This window comes from Saccopteryx leptura, chromosome 4 (assembly GCF_036850995.1).
Source record: "Saccopteryx leptura isolate mSacLep1 chromosome 4, mSacLep1_pri_phased_curated, whole genome shotgun sequence".
NCBI lineage: Eukaryota > Metazoa > Chordata > Mammalia > Chiroptera > Emballonuridae > Saccopteryx > Saccopteryx leptura.
The window spans coordinates 192,780,525-192,800,712 of record NC_089506.1 but is presented as its reverse complement, the minus strand read 5'-3'; the positions used below and the strand labels follow the sequence as shown (position 1 = coordinate 192,800,712).

The 20,188-nt window shown below is 48.9% G+C and overlaps 1 protein-coding gene across 2 annotated transcripts in view; it reads right to left on the bottom strand.

The window, feature by feature from the left end:
* Positions 1-17,011: 17,011 nt before the first annotated feature.
* Positions 17,012-20,188, bottom strand: part of CLIP2 (CAP-Gly domain containing linker protein 2) — an 82,740-nt gene continuing 79,563 nt past the window's right edge. For both annotated transcript variants that reach the window (XM_066382419.1, XM_066382420.1), the window contains one exon: positions 17,012-18,969. In XM_066382419.1, coding sequence (XP_066238516.1) covers positions 18,958-18,969 — 12 coding nt within the window. In that variant the 3' untranslated portion in view covers positions 17,012-18,957. The remainder of the gene's footprint in view (positions 18,970-20,188) is intronic.

Genomic DNA, 20,188 nt, shown 5'->3' with positions numbered 1-20,188 from the left:
CCATAGCATTTCAACTGTTGTGTTGTATACCCATCACCCAAGTCAACTCATTTTCTTATTTCTTGATATCACTGTGAATCAGTCATAACAGTTCTTCTGAAATTTTTTTTCTTGTAGGAGAGACAGAGAGAGTCAGAGAGAGGGACAGACAGACAGGAAGGGAGAGAGATGAGAAACATCAATTCTTCGCTGCAGTTCCTTAGTTGTTCATTGATTGATTTCTCATATGTGCCTTGACCAGGGGGCTACAGCAGACCGAGTGACCCCTTGCTCGAGCCAGCGACCTTGGGCTCAAGCTGGTGAGCCTTGCTCAAACCAGATGAGCCCATGCTCAAGCTGGCGACCTCAGGGTCTCGAACCTGGGTCCTCCACATCCCAGTCCGACGCTCTATATCTCAGGGGTCGGGAAACTTTTTGACTGAGAGAGCCATGAACGCCACATATTTTAAAATGTAATTCCGTGACAGCCATACAACAACCCGTGTACATTACGCATTATCCAATAAAAATTTGGTGTTGTCCCAGAGGACAGCTGTGATTGGCTCCAGCCACCCGCAACCATGAACATGAGCGGTAGGAAATGAATGGATTGTAATACATGAGAATGTTTTATATTTTTAACATTATTATTATTATTTTTATTAAAGATTTGTCTGCGAGACAGATGCAGCCATCGAAAGAGCCACATCTGGCTCGCGAGCCATCGGTTCCCGACCCCTGCTATCCACTGAGCCACCGCCTGGTCAGGCAGTTCTTTTGTATTTTTGTTGTTATTGCCTACCTCTAGAATGATTATACCTGAGATAGAAATGAATATAAATGAGAGAGAGCTTAGTTAAGCCACTATTGCTTTGGGTTTTCCAATCTAATACACTTCCCTATGTTACATTTCTTTTAAAAGTTTCACAATTTTACTTTTCACATATAGTTCTTTAGTTCATCTGGAGATGATTCTTGCTTATGTGAGAGGTGGGAATCTAATTTTATTCTTTTTCCACATGTACAGCTAATTGTCCTAGCATCATGTATTGACTAGTCCAAAACAAAATAGAAGGTATTTTGGAATAAACTTGCTCAAGACCTTTATCGGTAACATTGTAAAATGAACTCAGGGATAAATGGAAAGACACACCATGCTCACAATTGGAAGATAATTCTTCCCTGAGTCAGTCGATACATTCAGTGCCGCCCCAATCAAATCCTGCTGTGTGCTTTTCAAGTTGTTTAGGCAAAGATAAAATAAAACGAAAGCAAGTTAGAAAATTAGGGAGAATAAGGACAGGAAAATAAGTTGAAGCCAGAGGCGAGGGCAGGTGGTGTTGTCAGATGTGAGCTACACACTTCCCACTGAAACTTTTGGAAACTGATACACTGAAGGGAACAGGATGAGTTTTCATCTAAAAGATAAAAGCACATCATTACCAGCTGTTCCTGGGATGGGTGGAAGTATTGGGAGTGATGGCTAAAGGGGCACAGGCCTTTTTGGGGGGTGATGAAATGTCCTAAAATTGACTGTGATGTTTGCACAACTCTGTGACTATATGAAACATCTCTGAATTGTATGGTATGTGAGTTATATCACAAGAAAGCTGTTAAAAAATAAAAGGGAACAGAGAAGAAGACCCAGGCAGGCACCACAGCTGTGTGAGTGTGAGCATGGCTTACTGGCAAGCCCGCTTTGATAAACAGGCTATAACCCAGGTCATTACTTAAAAGTCTGTAAAATCTGAGCATTTCTCAGGCATAGCCGGGATGGTGGGTCTGAACCCTCTAATGGTGATAATCAACAGGTAGGCTGGACCTTTAAAAAAATTTTTTTTTAAAGATTTTATTTATTCATTTTAGAGAGAAGAGAGGGAGGGAGAGAAGGGGGAGGAGCAGGAAGCATCAACTCCCATATGTGCCTTAACTGGGCAAACTCGGGGTTTTGAACCAGCAACCTCAGCATTCCAGGTCGAGGCTTTATCCACTGTGCCACCACAGGTCAGGCTATTTTTGTTTTTTAAAGAAGTGGGGTTTTTTTAGTATTACATACAGAAAAGTACACAGATCATAAGTGTGTGACTGGCTGGACTTCATAAATTGAACAGTTCCAGGCAGCTGGCAGGCAGGTCAGGAAATAGAATGTGGCAGGCCTCCAGGAGTCCTCTCACACCTCCTGCTGGTCATTGCCCTGGAGGAGAAGTGCCTGAACTTCCAACCGCGTGGGTTACCATTGCTTGTGCTATGCCTTACACGGGAGTCCTACAGCACATACAGTTTTGGCTGGCATCATTCGGCTGTCTACTAGTTTTCTGTTCTTTATAGCTGGGGATGGGGGAGGCGGGGGACAGAGCTGAATAAGCTTGACAGATTGACATTCTAGGGGGTCCTGGTGACCAGTGTTGGTTCTCGAAAATGCTGGAACAGGATATTGACCTGGCTGGCCTGTATCAAGAGCCAAACACATGACCTAACCATAGGTGACCCCAAAGATGGTCCCTGTTTAGGACAAACTGCAACAGCCAACGATGAGCTCCTGGACCCTCAGCTCCTTGGGAGGATCCTCGCACAGTATCACTGCCTGGCGCTGTGTCACTAGCACCCCTGGAGTTGTGCAGTATGGCAGGCAGCTCAGTGGTCACACAGCCTTGATGAAAACAGGACCGGACCATCAGGAAATCAGCGTGTCACGGCAGCCCAGAGGAAAGGTGAGCCGGTGGCCGGCACAGGCCCTCTTCTGTCCTCCCTCAGGCCAGCTCTCAAGACTCCAGTATCAGGTCTGACCAGGGTCCCTCCTGAGGGTGGGGACATGGGTGAAGCCTCATGCCCAGTGTCCCTCTGGGTTCCTGGCATCCTCCTGGCATAGTCTGCCCTGACTGCAATGGCCGTGGGTGTCAGAGACTACAGATTCTAAAACACGCAGGTGCTTGGAGGAAGCCTGGGTGGCCTGAGACTTTATTCAACCACGCGCTCCAGTAAATCGAGGGTACGCACCCTCGGGTCTTATTTACTCATCCGCGACACAGGGTTGATGGTGATCCTAGAACACCAGTTAGGTGTGTGAAGATCGAATGCCTGGAAGATTAAGAAGTAATGAGTGAGAAAAATAAGGATTTTAAACTGAGAAAATCAAAAGCCAGCAAAGACTTAAAATCAATAATTTTCTTTTTAAATAATAAAAAAATTTTAACGTGAAAGAAATAAAAGACAAGGACCAATGAGAAGGCAACTTTAAAATTTAAATGTGAGAACTAATGAGCAAACACAAACTTAAAATGAAAAACCAGGAAGTCAGGCTTTAAAATTACCCTTAGCAAGAGATAAAAGTTAAGAGGCTTAAAATATTGATGAAATAATGTGACAAAATGAATGTAATTTAAGTTAGAACATCAAAGCCTAACGTCTGAGATGAAAAGATTAAACATATAAAAGTTAAAGATGTAAGAGTTTAAAAAGATGCAGACGACCACCCACGAGATGAAGAGAGACTTTCAAGAGGACAGGACTGTGTATAAAAAACCGATACTAGGAATGAAGACAGTTATGTTTATCTTCTAAACAAGAAGTAAACTTTACAGACAATTAAGAGAAAACCTATTTTAAAGGAAACGACAGCAAAAAGCTTGAAGATTACAGATGCAGATGGTTCAATTTAGATTGCAAAAAAATAATGAGGACAATTAAGGAACTTGTAAAAGGCTACAAGAGAAGAAACCTTTTTTAGAATGAAGGGCAAATCTGGGAATGTCTGGAACTCAGGGAAGAAGAGGGCAAGATTGGAGATTTAGGTGTGTGTGTGTGTGTGGTATGTGTGTGTGTGTGTGTGTGTGTGTGTGTGTGTGTGTGTGTTGGGGACTAGAGTCATCTGACAACTGTTTATTGATCATCTACTATGTGCCAGGCACCAAGCTAAAAGCTAGGGGTATGGGTGAGCCAAGCATGGTGCCTGCCCCTGAAGAGAGAATGTCTCTTCAGGCTGTGATGCATGCCACGAGGGGTGAGAGAGTACAGTGGGGAGGAAAACAGTGTGTGTGTGGTGTGTGTGTGTGGGTGTGGTGTGTGTGTTGTGTGTGCGTGGTGTGTGTGTGTGGGGTGTGTGTGATGTGTGTGTGGTGTGTGTGGGGTGTGTGAGGGGTGGGGGGTGTGTGTGATGTGTGTGTGGGGTGTGTGAGGGGTGTGGGGGTGTGTGTGGTGTGTGTGTGTGTGGGGTGTGTGGTGTGTGTGTGTGGGGGGTGTGTGTGGGGTGTGTGTGTGGGGTGTGTGGGGGGTGTGGTGTGTGTGTGGGGTGTGTGGTGTGTGTGTGGGGGGTGTGTGTGGTGTGTGTGGGGTGTGTGGTGTGTGTGTGTGGGGTGTGTGTGTGTGGGGGTGTGTGGTGTGTGTGTGGGGGTGTGTGGTGTGTGTGTGGGGTGTGGGGTGTGTGTGTGGGGGGTGTGTGTGGGGTGTGTGGGGTGTGTGTGGGGTGTGTGTGGTGTGTGTGTGGTGTGTATGTGGGGTGTGTGTGTGGTGTGTGTGGTGTGTGGGGTGTGTGTGTGTGGGTGTGTGGTGTGTGTGTGTGGGTGTGTGTGGTGTGTGTGTGGGGTGTGTGTGTGGTGTGTGTGTGTGGTGTGTGGTGTGTGTGTGGTGTGTGTGTGGTATGTGTGTGTGTGGTATGTGTGTGTGGTGTGTGTGTGTGTTCACTTAGAAAGGCTTCTCTGAGAGGGTGGGGTTTGAGCCAGGATCTGAGGACTGAGCCAAGAGAAAGGGGATGGGAGTACCACAGGGAGGTCCAGGCAGGCGGGGGAACGGGGGATGAAGGACATAGTGAAGTCTAGGGATGCGCAGAAAGCTTTGCCCAAAGTTCCAGAGAAGATTCTAAAACCAAGTCTTTTGGTTATTTGCCCTATCCCATGTCGCCTCCTGCATTTACACTGGACCCCAAACTTCCGTCTTATGACATTTTCAGCCACTGTTGGGAAGTAGGTGCGAGTCCAGGATGAGTGCCCAGGGTTGGGGCTGGCAAGGGGGAGGTGAAGATAGAGTTTAGGGTAGAGATCAGGCCCAGGAGGCAGCGCCACGGAGGGGAGCAGAGCCTGAAGTCAGGAGGGCACATCAAGACCCGAGGTCCTGCAGGGTGGGGAGGCCACCGTGATGCAGGAGTGAGACTGGGCCAAGTCCTGGTGTGTGGGGTCCTAGCGATAGAATGAATCTTCCAGCCCTACTTGGCCTCTATCCCAGATAGATACTCATGTAGAGGACAGAAGCAAGCCTGGGAAGCTACAGGGACAGAGAGGTCTAGGGTTTCAAGCTGGGATGTCTGAGGCCCCACCTGGTTCTGGCCTGTGAACTCGGCCCCCTGCTATCTGCACAGTGGGCCTGTCCCCGCGTCTGCATCCATCAATGGCGGTTTGATACACAGTGGTGAGAAGGCTGAGGGTGACACCTGGTGGTGAGTGGGGAGCATCACAAGCAAAGCTTGACTCATAATTATGTCAACATGGAGTCAGAAGTACCTGCTGCACCCACCAGCTTCCACCCGTTTTCTGAGGAGGAGAAGACCAAGCCCTCCAAACTGACTTAGTCCGACTGATGTCTTCCAGGGAAGGCACAGCTAAGAAGGGAAATGGGACAAGAGAGGTCCCAGTGTCTGAGACAACCACCCTCTATGAGATAGACTCTGTGTTGGGGGAGGGGATGTCGCATTGGATGGCCACGACGACTCCATGCAATGTATTCCACGGTTGTGACCACACTGGAGGTGGGAAACGGGCTCAGAGGAGTTTACGGGTTTAGCAAAGGTCGTGAACCAGGTAGGTGGCTGAGATGGAATTCACACCCAGATTGTCTCGTTCTTAAACCTGATCAAGTGCCTTTCACGTCCCAAGGGTCGCTCTCCAAGGGCCAGTGTGCATCAGGGCAGAGGTGTCATGAGGACACCACTCCTCGCTGTCACCCACAGTGAGTCAGTCCCACACCTGAACACTGCTGCTCCAAGTCCTACCTAATCTGCCCAAGGAGGGGCCTGCCTGACCCCATTGCAGGAGGAGTGACTCCTGCCCACTCATGACTTCTAACATTTCCCTCTGTGACCTCTCCCCACCTGGGAATCATGTTCCCTACTTTACAGATGAACAAACTGGGACCTTGCCCAGGGCCACAGGGGGGTTAGTGGAACCTGGGTCTCAGCCACTGCATAACACTGCCTCTTGATGGTGAACGTCAGGCCTTGTCAGCTAAGGCCCTGCCAGACGGTTCACCCCCTCAGGAGTATAAGAGGGGCCCCAGTCGTGGCGGATGAGAAAGAATCAGGCGAGGACGGCTGTGGGGCAGGATTTCTCAGCCGCAGCTCTCCTGATGCTCTGGGCCGATGATTCATTGTTCTGGGCGTCTGTCTGTCCTGTGTATTGCAGGCCACTTAGCAGTGACCCTTGGCTCTATCCACTAGATGCCGGTATCATCGCCCCCGCTGTGACCACCCAAAGTGTCTTGAGACATTGTCAAATGTCCCCTAGGGAGAAACTCAGGTTGGGTTGAGAACCACAGGTTTGGAGAGAGCTGTACTGCACCTTGCAGGGTGGGGTGGGGGGAGCAGGGCTGCTACTCCTGACTGAGGCCTCATGGGGGGGGGGGCTTAAGACCCTTGGAGAGCTTATTATGCTTTCCTCCAAGTTGGGGGACACAGTGGATAGGTGTCCAATATTTCAAGTCATGAAGTGAGACTATGCTCCTAAGCAAAGTGGCCTCGGTACTCTCTTACCTTTGAGTGCCTGCTGAGGGGGTGGGTCTGCCCTTGTCCAGGGACGGGGACAGGAGCACCGCCCCTTGCACAGGCTTCATGACAAATCGGGGGACAAAAATAGAGTTGCTGCTATGATGATATCCTGTGAGTTCTGCTTGGATCTTTGTCTTTGGCATTCTGCAAATTTAATGAAATGTGCCTAAGTGTGGATTTCTTTTTATTTATAATGGATGTGAGTCTTTGTAGTTCATGTTTATATCTTCTCAGGTGTTTCCTCTTTAAATAATTCTATTCTTCAATTCTATTTTCTTTTGGGACCCAATTAGATACATATAAGCCTTTTTTTAAAAAAATTCTCTTTGTCGTTTACTTATTCGGCAAATATTTATTGAGCACTATGCCAGGCCCAATTCTGGCATTTGGTCTGGGTAAGTTCCCTGTGGATCTTGACCAGTCTTTTCCATTTTCCACCTCGGGGTAATCTTTTCAGATCTATCTCCTAGTTTTCCAATTTCCTGTCAGCTTTGTTTAATCTTTTGTTTTAAATATCTACTGAGTTTTAATTTCAGTAATGAAAATTTTCATTTTAGAATTTCTAATTAGATCTTTTCAAACTAGTCTTGTCTTTTTTTTCTTGATAGTATCATGTTCCCTGCTCCTGTTTTTTAATTCAATTATTATTTCTTTAAAACTTAGAGATAAGCATTTCATATTTTGTATTAAACAACCCAGTACCTGGAGTTGTTTTGCTCCTGGCTTTTGCTCTGTGTATTAAATTTTGGATTGCGAGCCCTGGCTGGATGGCTTGGTTGGTTGGAGTGTCATCCTGAAATGCGAAGGTTTCCGGTTCAATCCCCGGAGTACATACAGGAACAGATCAATGTTTCTGTCTCTCTCTATCCCTTGCTCTCTCTAAAATTACTAAATCAATTACAAAAGGTTCTTTGGATTGTGAGCTTATGTTCAGTGGGAACACTAAAGATCTGGGATGCCAGCACATTCCCTCCGAGGGGGGTTGCGCTGGCTTCTGGCAGATGCTCCGTACCAGGACCACTTGAAAGTCATTTGCTGGCTTAGTGTTTCCTGAGCACCCCATTGGCATACATGCAGACTCCAGTCTCACAGGAGGCCTGGGCTGTTAGGAAGTCTGTGGATTTTTTTTCACACTCAGAGTCTAGGCTGACACTCGTTTCCCTGTCACCTCCGCTTGCCAGGGCAAAGCTCTTCTAGCCCACGCTTCTAAGGAGGCTGTAGCTTTGTTGTTTTTTACTCTTGGCAGGCATCTTGGTTCCAATTTTCCACTTTGCAAAGCCTCGTCTTCTGAGAACCCTGTGGCCGTAAAGTCCTCAGCCTTCGGGTTTCCGACCCTGGGCAGCTGCGGCTCACACATCAGCCTTCCCATCTGGCTTCCGCATCTTGGTTTTCAGCCATTGGGGATTACCTGAACTTTCCTGCAAGCTCAGCATATGCTTAAAAGCATATGTATAATATTTTATCTGGCACATTATATCAGGAGAAAGTATATTGAGGTGTGTTTTATTTTTTAAAGGTGAGGTTTAGTCTGCTATATTGCCAGAAACAGAATCTCACCATATCTTCAGGCACACATCTGTAATTCTTCTGGACGCTGTGGTAGATTGTTTTCAGAGGTTTGTTCTTCTGCTCTGAGGCTCCCAAATGCTGTTCCCTTTCTTTGTTCTGCAGCGTTTTTACAGGTCTAATACTGCTGAGGTTTTCTCCGCCTCTTTCCTGACTCTGATCTGGAAATAGCTCAGTCAGTGCCGAGTGAGGGCTCTGTTTGGCCACTCCTGAGGCTGTCTTTGGTTCCGGGTGGAGTGTGGGTGGGAGCCCTGCTCCCAGTGTGACCACCCCGCAGTGTGTGCCTCTGCTCGGCCTCCCGTCCCGACACCTCCTGTAAGGCTGCCATGGTGTTGGCTTCACTCCCTATCACACGTGGTTCCCTGAGGTCTAGATCAGGGGACTCAGAGGCTTGATTAATGTCACCACATCTGGCCCTGGTCGGTTGGCTCAGCGGTAGAGTGTCGGCCTGGCGTGCAGGAGTCCCGGCCAGGGCACACAGGAGAGGCGCCCATTTGCTTCTCCACCCCTCCCCCTCTCCTTCCTCCATGTCTCTCTTCCCCTCCCGCAGCAAAGCTCCATTGGAGCAAAGATGGCCCAGGCGCTGGGGATGGCCCTGTGGCCTCTGCCTCAGGCGCTAGAATGGCTCTGGACGCAACAGAGCGACGCCCCAGAGGGGCAAAGCATTGCCCCCTGGTGGGCATGCCGGGTGGATCCCGGTCGGGCGCATGCGGGAGTCTGACTGCCTCCCCGTTTCCAGCTTCGGAAAAATGAAAAAAAAATGTCACCACATCTCTCAGATCCTAGCATCAGGTTGTCTATCCATCTTATTGTATAGTGTTGTTGTGAACCTTCATGTTTTTCTACATCTTTGTGGGTATGGTATACAATATTTCTAAGCCAGTGATGCATCAGGAGAATGGATAAAGACAAATGCTGTATGCTCTCACTTATGTGTGGAATCTAAAAAAAATAAAAACAAAAAACCCCCACCAAGCCATAGACACAGAGAACAGATTGGTAGTTGCCAGAGGTGGGGGTTGGGGGTGGGTGGGAGGGGTGGGTGAAATGGGTGAAGGGGATCAGAAGGTACAAACTTCCAGTTACAAAATAAATAGCTCATGGGATATAATGTACAGCATGGTGACTATAGTTATAATACTGTATTGTACATTTATTTGAAAGTTGTTAAGAGAGTGAATTTTTTTTTGAGAGAGAGAGACAGGAAAGGAGAGATGACAAGCATCAACTCATAATTGTGGCATTTTAGTTGTTCATTGATTGCTTCTCATATGTGCCTTGACCTGAGGACTGAGCCAAGAGAAGGGGAAGCTGAGCCAGTGACCCCTTGCTCAAGCCAGCAACCATGGGCTCAAGCCAGTGACCTTGGGGTCATGTCGATGATTTTATGCTCAATCCCGGAACCCCGTGCTCTAGCTGGTGAGCCTGCACTAAAGCTGGCACCTTGGGTTTTGAACCTGGGTCCTCAGCATCCCAGGTCGATGCTCTATCCACTGCATCACTACCAATCAGGCAAGAGAGTGGATCTTAAAAGTTCCTATCACAAGAAAAAAATCATGACTCTGTGGTGATGGATGTTGGCTAGACTTACTGTGGTAATCATTTCACAATAGATACATATATAGAATCATTATATTGTACATTGAAACTAATATACTGTTATATTTCAATTTTATCGTAATTAAAAAATAATAAATATTACCCGAGAGAGGAGAATAGATGAATAAATTGTGGTACACTTGCCCAATGGAATACCACACAGCAATAAGAATGGATGATTGCTACACACACAAGAGATGAATCTCACAGGTGTAATGTGAGCTAACAAACACCCCGACTCCAAAGAGTACATAAGGAAAACTCATCTATGATGACAGAGGTAGAAACAGTGTTTCTTTCTTTTTTTTTTTTTGAAACATTGTTTATTTCTTAGTGTGTGTGTGTGTGTGTGGGGGGGTGAGTATGTGTTGGGCAGGGAAACAAAGGAGCTTGCTTAGTTATCTCATGTAAAAATTCATCAATCTAGGCATCTAAGTTTTTGCACTTTATTCATATAAATTAATCCCCAATAAAAAAGAAAACAAAAACTTATTAAATATTCCAAACACCCCCCAAATTATGAAGGATCATTCCTTTACAGAACATTAAAAAATAACGACCCCAGTTCAGCGACTCCCATTGAAGCCTTAGATGTCGTGGTTATTATGTTGGAAAGTTGGCAGAGGCTGCACGGTGGGTTCTCCGCCTGAACCTGGGAGTTAGTATTCCTTTTTTTTTTTTTTTTTTTTCGTATTTTTCTGAAGCTGGAAATGGGGAGAGACAGTCAGACAGACTCCCGCATGTGCCCGACCGGGATCCACCCGGCACGCCCACCAGGGGGCGACGCTCTGCCCCTCCGGGGCGTCGCTCTGTCGCAACCAGAGCCACTCTAGCGCCTGAGGCAGAGGCCAAGGAACCATCCCCAGCGCCCAGGCCATCTTTGCTCCAATGGAGCCTTGGCTGCGGGAGGGGAAGAGAGAGACAGAGAGGAAGGAGGGGGGGGAGTTGTGGAGAAGCAGATGGGCGCTTCTCCTGTGTGCCCTGGCCGGGAATCGAACCCGGGTGTCCCGCACGCCAGGCCGACGCTCTACCGCTGAGCCAACCCGCCAGGGCCAGTATTTCTTCTACTTGAAATTTTAATGTCATTTTATTAAGTTGGATAATGAGTGTTATCAGAAGAATAACCTCCTAAAAATTATTCTTTTCTTACTAAAAAAAGAACAGAAAATAAAAACCTTACCAGCAAATCCTCAGATGCCATGCTCTCTGATCAGCAGGGTTTTAGCCTGGATCATCATAACTACGATGTGTTTAATTAGCTTGATTGTGGTAATCATTTCACAATGTACACGTATACTAAAACATCATGTTGTATACCTTAAATAAACTATACCCCAATAAAGCTGGGGAGAAAAGAAAATGATAAGTAGTGGCAAATGAAAAAAAGAAAAAAACGGTATATATATATGAAATGAAATATTATTCAGCCTTATAAAGGAAATCCTGGCATTTGTGACCAGGATTTGTGACATGGATGGACCCTGAAGACATTATGCTAAGTGAAAGAAACCAGTCACAAAAGGATAAATATGGTATGATTCCACTTACATGAGAAAACTCAAACTTGTAGACATAGAGAATGGAACGGTGGTGGCCAGGGCTGGGGTGGGGGGTGGAGAGCTGTTGAAGAGAGTTTCTGTGTTGCAAGATGAAAACGCTCTGGAGATCCGTGGCAAAACCATGTGAACATAGTTGACACTATTGAACTGTACACTTTAAAATGGCTAAGATGTTAAATTCTATGTTAGGTGACTTTTACAATTAAAAGTGAAAGAAATGAAAGATTCATTCATCTCCTTCCCAGCTCTCCCCTCACCCAAATCTAGTGCAGTTGCTGAAATGGTTCTTGGTACTTTTCCCTCCTTTTTTCTTTTAACATGACCAACCGATTGTTCCCCCAGAAATTATCCGAAAAAATAAAAATATGCACACATCATTCTTTAACGAAGATTCCTAACACAGTTTGGTGTTAATATAAACAAATCTCACTCTTTCCACAATCTTACTGGTAACATGTGGAAACACGGCAATCATCATAATGTAACATTTCTTTTTTAAAAAATAACTGATTGAGGTGAAAATTACATAACATAAAATTAATCATTTAAAGGAGACATTCAGTACATTTCTAAGGTTGTGCAACCACCACCTCTAGTTCCAAAGCATTTTTTTTTGTATTTTTCCAAAGTGAGAAGGGAGGGAGGGGCGTTAGATAGACAGACTCCTGCATGAGCCTGACTTGGATCTACCTGGCATGCCCACCAGGGGGCAATGCTTTGCCCATCTGGGGCATTGCTCCGCTGCAGCTGGAGCCATTCTAGCGCCTGAGGTGGAGGCCATGGAGCTGTCTTCAGCACCCAGGAAAACTTTGCTCCAATGGAGCCTTGGCTGCGGGAGGGGAAGAGAGAGACAGAGAGAAAGGAGAGGGGGAGGGGTGGAGAAGCAGATGGGTGCTTCTCCTGTGTGCCCTGGCCGGGAATCAAACCTGGGACTTCCACACACTAGGCTGACACTCCACTACAGAGCCAACCAGCAGGGCCCCAAAACATTTTCATCACCCCAAAGTCTCTTATCATTGAGCAGTTTCTCCCCATTTTCCCTTTCACATTTTGGTGGTTCATCCATGTTGTCGCACGTTATCAGTACTTCATGTTTTCTATGGCTAAATAATGTTCATTGGATGGCTATATTACACTTTATCCATTCCTTCACTGGTGGACATTTATGTTGTTTCCGCTTTTTGGCTATTATGAAAAATGCTATTGTGAGCATTTGTGTACAAATTTTTGTGTTGACATGTTTTAATTTATCTTGGATATGTACCTAGGAGTAAAAATGCTAGGTCATATGGTAACTAGATGTTTAATAGTTTGAGGAACTGCCAAACTATTTTCCAAAGTGGCTGTGTCATTTTACATTCCCACCAGCAATGTATGAGAGTTCTGTTTCTCCACATCCTTGTCAACAGTTATTGTTTTAGCCATTCTAGTGCATGGGACGTGATATCTCAGTAAGGTTTTGAGTTGCATTTCCTAATCACTAATGAGGCTGAGCATCTTTTTCACGTGCTTATTGGACATCTGTATATGCTCTGGAAAGATGTGTTTTCAAATCCTTCATTTTTAAATAAATATATATTGATTTGAGAGAGAAAGAGAGAGAGAAACATCAATTTGTTCCACTTAGTAATGCTTTCATTGGTTGCCTCTTGTATGTGCTCTGAGGATCGAACCTGCAACCTTGGTGTATCGGGATGATGCTCTAACCAACAGAGCTATGCAGCAAGGGCTAAATTGGGTTGCCTTCTTATTGTTTAGTTGAAAGTGTTCCTTAATATATTATGGATGCTAGATCCTTATCAGATAAATGATTTGCAAACATTTTCTCACATTTGATGGGTATCCTTTGGTGCAAAAAAAGATTACGTTTTAGTGGAGTCCAATTAATCTATTTTTTCCCGTTGGTTGCTTGTGCTTTGGGCTCACATCTCAGTGACTGATTACAGGGCTGCAGCAGGAAAACTACAAGATGAGTTGGGAGCACACTGTGGTACCAGGAAGTAAGGAAGTGCTCAAAGAACAAAAGGAAGGGGCGTGTCAAAAACACAGGAGAGCCAGCGGGAAGGGCTGCCAATGGCCAAAGCCAGCACAACTCGGAAAACAAAGTAAATAATGGTAAGTATTAAATAATAACCAAAGTATAAAATAAATATCCATGCAGCCATCGTGATATAAATAACTAACTGGATAAATGAATGGGGGAGAGGAGACAATTCTTCCTTACAGAAGAATTCCAGTTCCTCGATGGAGACAGAATGCGGGAACTAGAAAAATCACTGAGAATATCACAGTAATAATTGCCTCAGGCAAGATCCATTAAAACAGTCAAAAATCAGTGGTGAAAGTTTAAGGAGAAAATGGGTGTATGCACAATCTCGAAGTCTCTCCTCCAAAACAGTTAGGAATTACAAAAGGAAAAAATAGTTACGAATTACAAAAATAAATTACAGAATCTGACAGTGGAGAATCCTAGCGCAAATCAGCTTAGTGCAATGATCATCACGGGAAATCAGACACTGAAATCAGGTGCCCCCGATACGGTGTGCTGAGCGGGCCCGGGACCTCTGTGCTCGATCTGATCACGAGAAATCACCACACAAACCACACTGAGGCACACTCAACAAAATAACTGGCCAGTGCTCTTCAAATGTGCCAAGGTTGGGAAAGTCAGGAGAGCCTGAGGAACTACTGCCAGGGATTAGGGAGACAGGATGGATACGCACCAGGTGGGACCCCAGCTGGGATCCTGGAATGGAAAAGCGGCATGAGAGGAAACACTAGCGAAATCCAAATACAGTCTGCCTTTCCTCAATTGTATCCTCTCAGTGTCAGTTTTCTAGAGTGGACCACTGAACTGTGGTTGTGCAGGAGGGTAACCTGAGGGGAGGTGGGAGGTGTGGAGGGGGCATGGGAAGTCGGCCATTTTTGCAATGCTTTTCAGTCTAAAATTATCTGAAAACTAAAAAATTTAAAATGTCAGTACAGGGCTGGTGTGGGGCTTGCCCACCAACCCCTGAGGTACCAGTGCAGGGATGTCCGTGTGAGGGGCAAGGAGCTGCCCCTTCCACAGTGTGAGCAGCCTGCTGACCCCTAACCCGCACTGTTGAGGGGCCCACTGAGCCGGCGGGGCCTCCCAGGCTCCCACAGAGGGAGAAGGGGCAACTTCCCGGATAGGCTGGGAATGGGAGGAACAACCCGGCCAACCCTTTAGTCGAAGGGCTTCTCAGGGGTCTCGTGTAGACCCCACCATGCATGAGGTTGGTTTTATTTTTCCATTCCACAGCAAGTGGAGCAATGGGTATGGCCCGCAAAGCCAGAGGGTGGCAGGTTGGACCCCAAGGGTGTCCGGTGCCTGAGCTCTTCCCAGGATGGTTCTGCCAGAGGCACATCCCCCTGGTCACAGCTCTACAGGGTCAAGGATGCCCTCCGGACCTCTAGCTTTGCACGGACCTCCCTGAGGCCCCGCACACCACGTGCCAGGGGCTTCCTGCCCCAGGGGTGGGAGCCCCTGAAGGCAGCACTGGGTGGTAGTCTGCCATTGCCACCCTGTGTCCCTCTTTCCCCTCGGAGGCCTCTCATCCCTTCTGGTGCCTTCCTTCCATCCTGCTCCCTGGATGCCACACCAGGTGCACGTGCACGTGCACGCGAAGCTCTTTCCCCGAGATTGAAGCTCACTGCTATCTGGGCTCAAGTAGCAGGTCCCCTCAGCTTTAGTGACAGTAGGTAAGCTTTGCACTGAAGCCTGGCCCCAGCCTCACCTGACACACCAGCCCCCCATTCTCCCTATAACAGTCCCTGCCGACTCCCCACACCTCCCTTCCCCCGCCCAGCACCCTCTTCTTCACACTGGCAAATGTGGAGTTAGCCTGAGTTAGTCTCCTGGAGTGGGAACCATGGGTGGGTCAGGCATCAGTCTTGTCTGACTGCATGCCCCTGGCATGGTGTTCCCACCGAAGTGAGCTCTTTTTTTTTTTTTTTTTTTTTTTGACAGAGAGAGGGGGGTCAGAGAGAGGGACAGACAGGAAGGGGGAGAGATGAGAAGCACCAATTCTTCGTTGCAGCTCCTTAGTTGTTCATTGTGTTCTCATATGTGCCTTGACCAAGGGGCTCCAGCAGAGCAAGTGACCCCTTTCTCAAGCCAGCGACATTGGGCTCAAGCCAGTGACCATGGGGTCATGTCTATGATCCCACACTCAAGCCAGCGACCCTGCACTCAAGCTGGTGAGCCCATACTCAAACCAGCGACCTTGGGGTTTCGAACCTGGGTCTTCTGTGTCAGTCTGATGCTCTACCCACTGCGCCACCACCTGGTCAGGCTGAAGTGAGCTAATTCGATCTCCTGCAGCAAGCTGTCCTTGGGGAAGGTGACACATTTAGTGTCATCACCTCAAGTGACTGGGCTAATCCAGTGCCTCGGGTACAATGAAAAGAAACCACAGGTCACAGTGCTGTTAAGAGGAAAGAACCTTGTTTGCAGCAGCTCTTTGAATTTTAAATGCTGGGCTGGTCAGAGAGTTCTGGAAGGGCAGACCATTTATAGGTAAGGCAGCAGAAGCCCAGAGAGCGGGGCACTGTTTGACTATCTCGTGATGAATACTGCTGACTGCACTCCACTCGCACCTCCTCTGCCTCTCTCCACCCTCGCTGTGCCCCAGGCTGGCCTCTACCCCCCGCCAGGCCCCGGGCCTTGGCTCTGGGCTGCGGGAGGCACCAGGAGGAGGTCAGCAGAAGGGGCCCGCAGGAGGGGCCGGGGTGTTTGTGCCACCAGCTCCTTTGCTGCAGGGCCACCCACCTGCTGGAGCCCTCACACGGTCATTCACAGCCCCTTTGCTTAGCCGCCTTGCTCTGCCCCTTCGGGTAGCAATGGCCTGTCCTTTGTGGGCTCCCTGAGCCCTGGCCACACCTGCGCACACGGCCCTTCCCTTCAAGTCCTGTTCCCCCTTGAGGTCCCACTGCTTCTTCCGGGACTGCGCTGACTTCAGGACGATGCTTCTGGACACAGTCAGCTGTGAGCCTCGAGGGACTTGTCCAGTCTTCCAGGGAGGCCACCTGAACCGCACAGCCTGTAACATGCCCTCAGAGCTCACAAATGCTCACTTCATTTGACCTATAGACAGCTCGCTGCAGGGAGATGGGATCAGCTCCCTGAACCTGCAAGTGTTCTTTCTCACCTAACTCAGCAAACCTGTGTAATCCGATACATCACTATTCTGCATACCCAGGAGAGTGTTTTTTTTTTCCTTGCAGGCCCACTTATAACTCTAACGGATTCAAATTCAAACCCCTGCCCCTCCCTAAGAACTGCTGCAAACAGGATTCTTTCTGCTCAAGACTCAGATTTAAATCCAACGAGGCAGCTCAGCCCAGGACATCTTCAATGCCAGGCCCTCTGAGGCTCATATCAGCTATTCATACTAGAGTCAAATGAGCTGACAGCCCACCAGGAACAGGACTGAGACCAACCCCTGGCACCAGGGTGCCCACAGCTGGGAGAGGTTGGGGAGTCCAGGCCATGACAGAGAGAAGCAGATGACTGCACGGGTCCTGGACCTCAGTCACAAGCTTTATTGTCTCGAGCACGGACTTGCCACACTTCAACAATTCCACTTTGGGGAGAGGGGAGGTGTGGGGGGGACTTGGGGAGGGGGCATGGGGCTGAGTCCACACTGGGCAGGCAGAGATGCTCACTGGGAAATCGTTCGTTGATACCTGCCACCTGCAAGCCCAAGCGGGGCTCAGCCCCTCCTGGTGTGGGCCTTTGGCTGTTAGTAGACTAATCGGAGCCTCCTCTGGGTGGGTGAGCTGCCTGATTTTGCTGGAAAGAGTAGTATTAACTCTAGGTTAGGCCACTAAAGTATCGCTTCTAGACTGCTGTTAATATTGCATGCGAGAGCTACCGAAAGCCAACAGGGAGGAGAAGGGGGCCAATGGGACTACTGATGGCCCCCAAGATGGGCTGCCTTTGGGCAAGGTCCTGAGTCCCTCCCACCTGTACCTGGGAGCACTCACAGGTTACCCGGGAGCACTCACAGGTTGCCTGGTCTGCTCCCAGGGCAGACTGCATACTCGTCCTGGTGCACCTTGGGAACGCCATGGTGGGCACCAAGCCTCCCCTTGCAGCCCCCAGCAGCAGTGCCGTGGCACAAGGCAATGACCTGCAGGCCCTCCAGCTACGGGGTGGACACTACAGGGCCAAGGCTGGCTTTTCCTGCCACGCACAGGCTAGGGTGACTCAGCAGGGCTTGAGAGGAAGGAGGCGAGGTGGGTGGGTTTTCTTCCAATAGCATCCCTTGGGTTCTCTTCCTGGCTCCAGGAGACGAGGCTTAGAAAGCTCTGGGCAGGTGCCTGGTAAGACCGAAAGGGGGCTGACGGTACTTGTGCATTCTGATGGGTGGGCCCGGCACACTCACCCGCGTGTGCCTGAGTGTGTATATGCACAGCCAGGTAGCAGGAATATCTGTGGGGTGTGTGGGCCCTACCCTGACAGGCCTGGGTTCAGTCTTGGAACTGAAGCATGTGGCTGGCTGCAAACACCCGCCTGCCTGGCCATGTGTGACCCCTTTGAGTGTGTGCGTGTTATGGGCCAGTGGGTGTATACTTCAGGGTCTGTACACAGGTGTACCTGTAGGTGGGAAGCCCAGGGGGCCCCTGATTATTGACCAGTCAAAACGTATCTGGAGCCCTGGTCTGAACTCTCCTGTAGCCACTCCGCTGCAGCTCCAAGCCAGGTCAATGGTGGGGGTGAGAGGGGCTTCCAAACCTTCCTAATACTGTGGCTCCTGGCGTTGGTGACCTCCCGTGGGCCAGCAGCTTGGAGTTATGCGGAAGTGTGTGTTGGTGTTGGGGGTAAAGGACCTTAAGCCCCAACACCTTGAACCCAGGGCCTCACTGGGCAACGGGCTAAAGGCAACTTGTACCACTGCTTAAATGATGCTCAGGACGTGGGGACAAGTGGCCTTGGGAACTCCCTTGGTCTGGAAATGGCTGCAGAAAGGGGGTCCTCACCTGGCTCCTGAGGACCGGACTTCCCTCCTTGGTGCCTGCAAGGAGGACCTGGGCCTCCTCTGACCCCTTCCCAGGACAGTGGCTCTCTGGGGTCTGAGGGGAGCCCGGAGAAGGAGAAGAAAAGGGGGGTAGGGACATGCCCAGGGTGCCAAATGGTCCTCAGGGCAGCTCGTTGGGGGCAGAGGGACCTGGCCGGATCGCCTCAGCCTCCCCAAACAAATGTCAGAAACTGCTGGCGTGTCCCGGGTGTCCAGGCTGAAGGTTCCAGGGCCAGGCAGGGCTGTACCGCTCGCTGTGGAAGTTCGTGCTTGAGGAAGCCTCCTGGTCCGGCAGGGGGGTTGGGGTCGGGGATTGTCCACGGCAGTGGGGACGTTATTGTTACAAACACAGTTCTTGCTTCCAAAGTGACAGTCCAGGCCGCTGCTGGGAGGGGGCGTCCCCAGGCCTGAATGGAACGGCTCCGGTGTGGACTGGGCTGCTCCATGGTGTCCTTCAGGGTCAGTGCTTCTCCTGGAGAGAGCAAGGGATTGATCAGCAAGTGTCTTCAGCAGTGGCAGAGGGTGGTGAGTAGAAAATGGGATGCTGAGGAAGAACCCACTTGTGCCAGGTAGAGGGAACAGCATGGGCAAAGGCCCTGGGGCAAAAAATGTCTCTTTGCTGTGTGTTGAGGAACAGCCAGACAGGAGTTAGGGTGGGAGCTATTCAGGGGAAGTTGGTGAGGAGAGGCAAGAGCAGATGGGTTTACAGAGCCCTGAGCACCTGTGTGGAGGTTGGACCCAGGACAATAAAAATCGGAGGGGAGACTCTAAGCCATGGTTTTCATGGCTGTAAACTGGGATGACCCCTGTGCCTCACAGGGTTGACAAAGCCACACAGGTTTGGACATCAGCACTCTGCCACGCCCCCATGGCCTCTTCCTACCCCGTGTTTCTCTCTCTGCCCTGCATTCACAAGCCTGGCCCTTGGCAGACTCTATGTCCCAGGTTCTCCTGTCTCTAGTGAGTACCTGTGGCCAGGGGTTCTACTGTCCTAGCCCCCACTCCAAGTTCCTACCCCCCATTCCAGCCTCACTTGCCCAAGATCACACAGCAAGCTAGGGACAGAGCCGGTGCTGGGCTCCTCCCACCTTGCTGGGCTGGTATCCGGCCCTAGGTGGGTGTCTATAACACTGTGGGTAAAAGCAGGTGCTACTGTGGGGTCAGGGCCACTAGGCACCCCCTTAAAACATAACAGGAAAGCAAAGACATGATAATCATGGGTGTCACAGGCACCCTTCAGGCCCGTGAAGTTCTAGAAAACCAGTTTCACACCCACAATTTTATGAAACATAGAATTTACAGAGCCTGCTTAAGGAAGAGAAAAAATGCTTATGCTAAAAATATTCAGTGAAAAACAACAAAACAAAACAGGAGGTGAAACTGAATATAGCTTGTGTGACTTAACTCTATTAAAATGGAGTATGTGCTGCTTTGCACCCATCACGTAAAGACCGGCTCAGGCAAGAGTCATCCATGGATGCTAAATTGGGGCGGGGGGTTCAGTGAGGAGCAGGGTGGTCCCATGGTCTTAAAGCAGGGGTCCCCAAACGTTTTACACAGGGGGCCAGTTCACTGTCCCTCAGACCATTCGAGGGCTGGACTATAAAATAAACTATGAATAAATCCCTATGCACACTGCACATACCTTATTTTAAAGTAAAAAACAAAATGGGAACAAATACAATATTTAA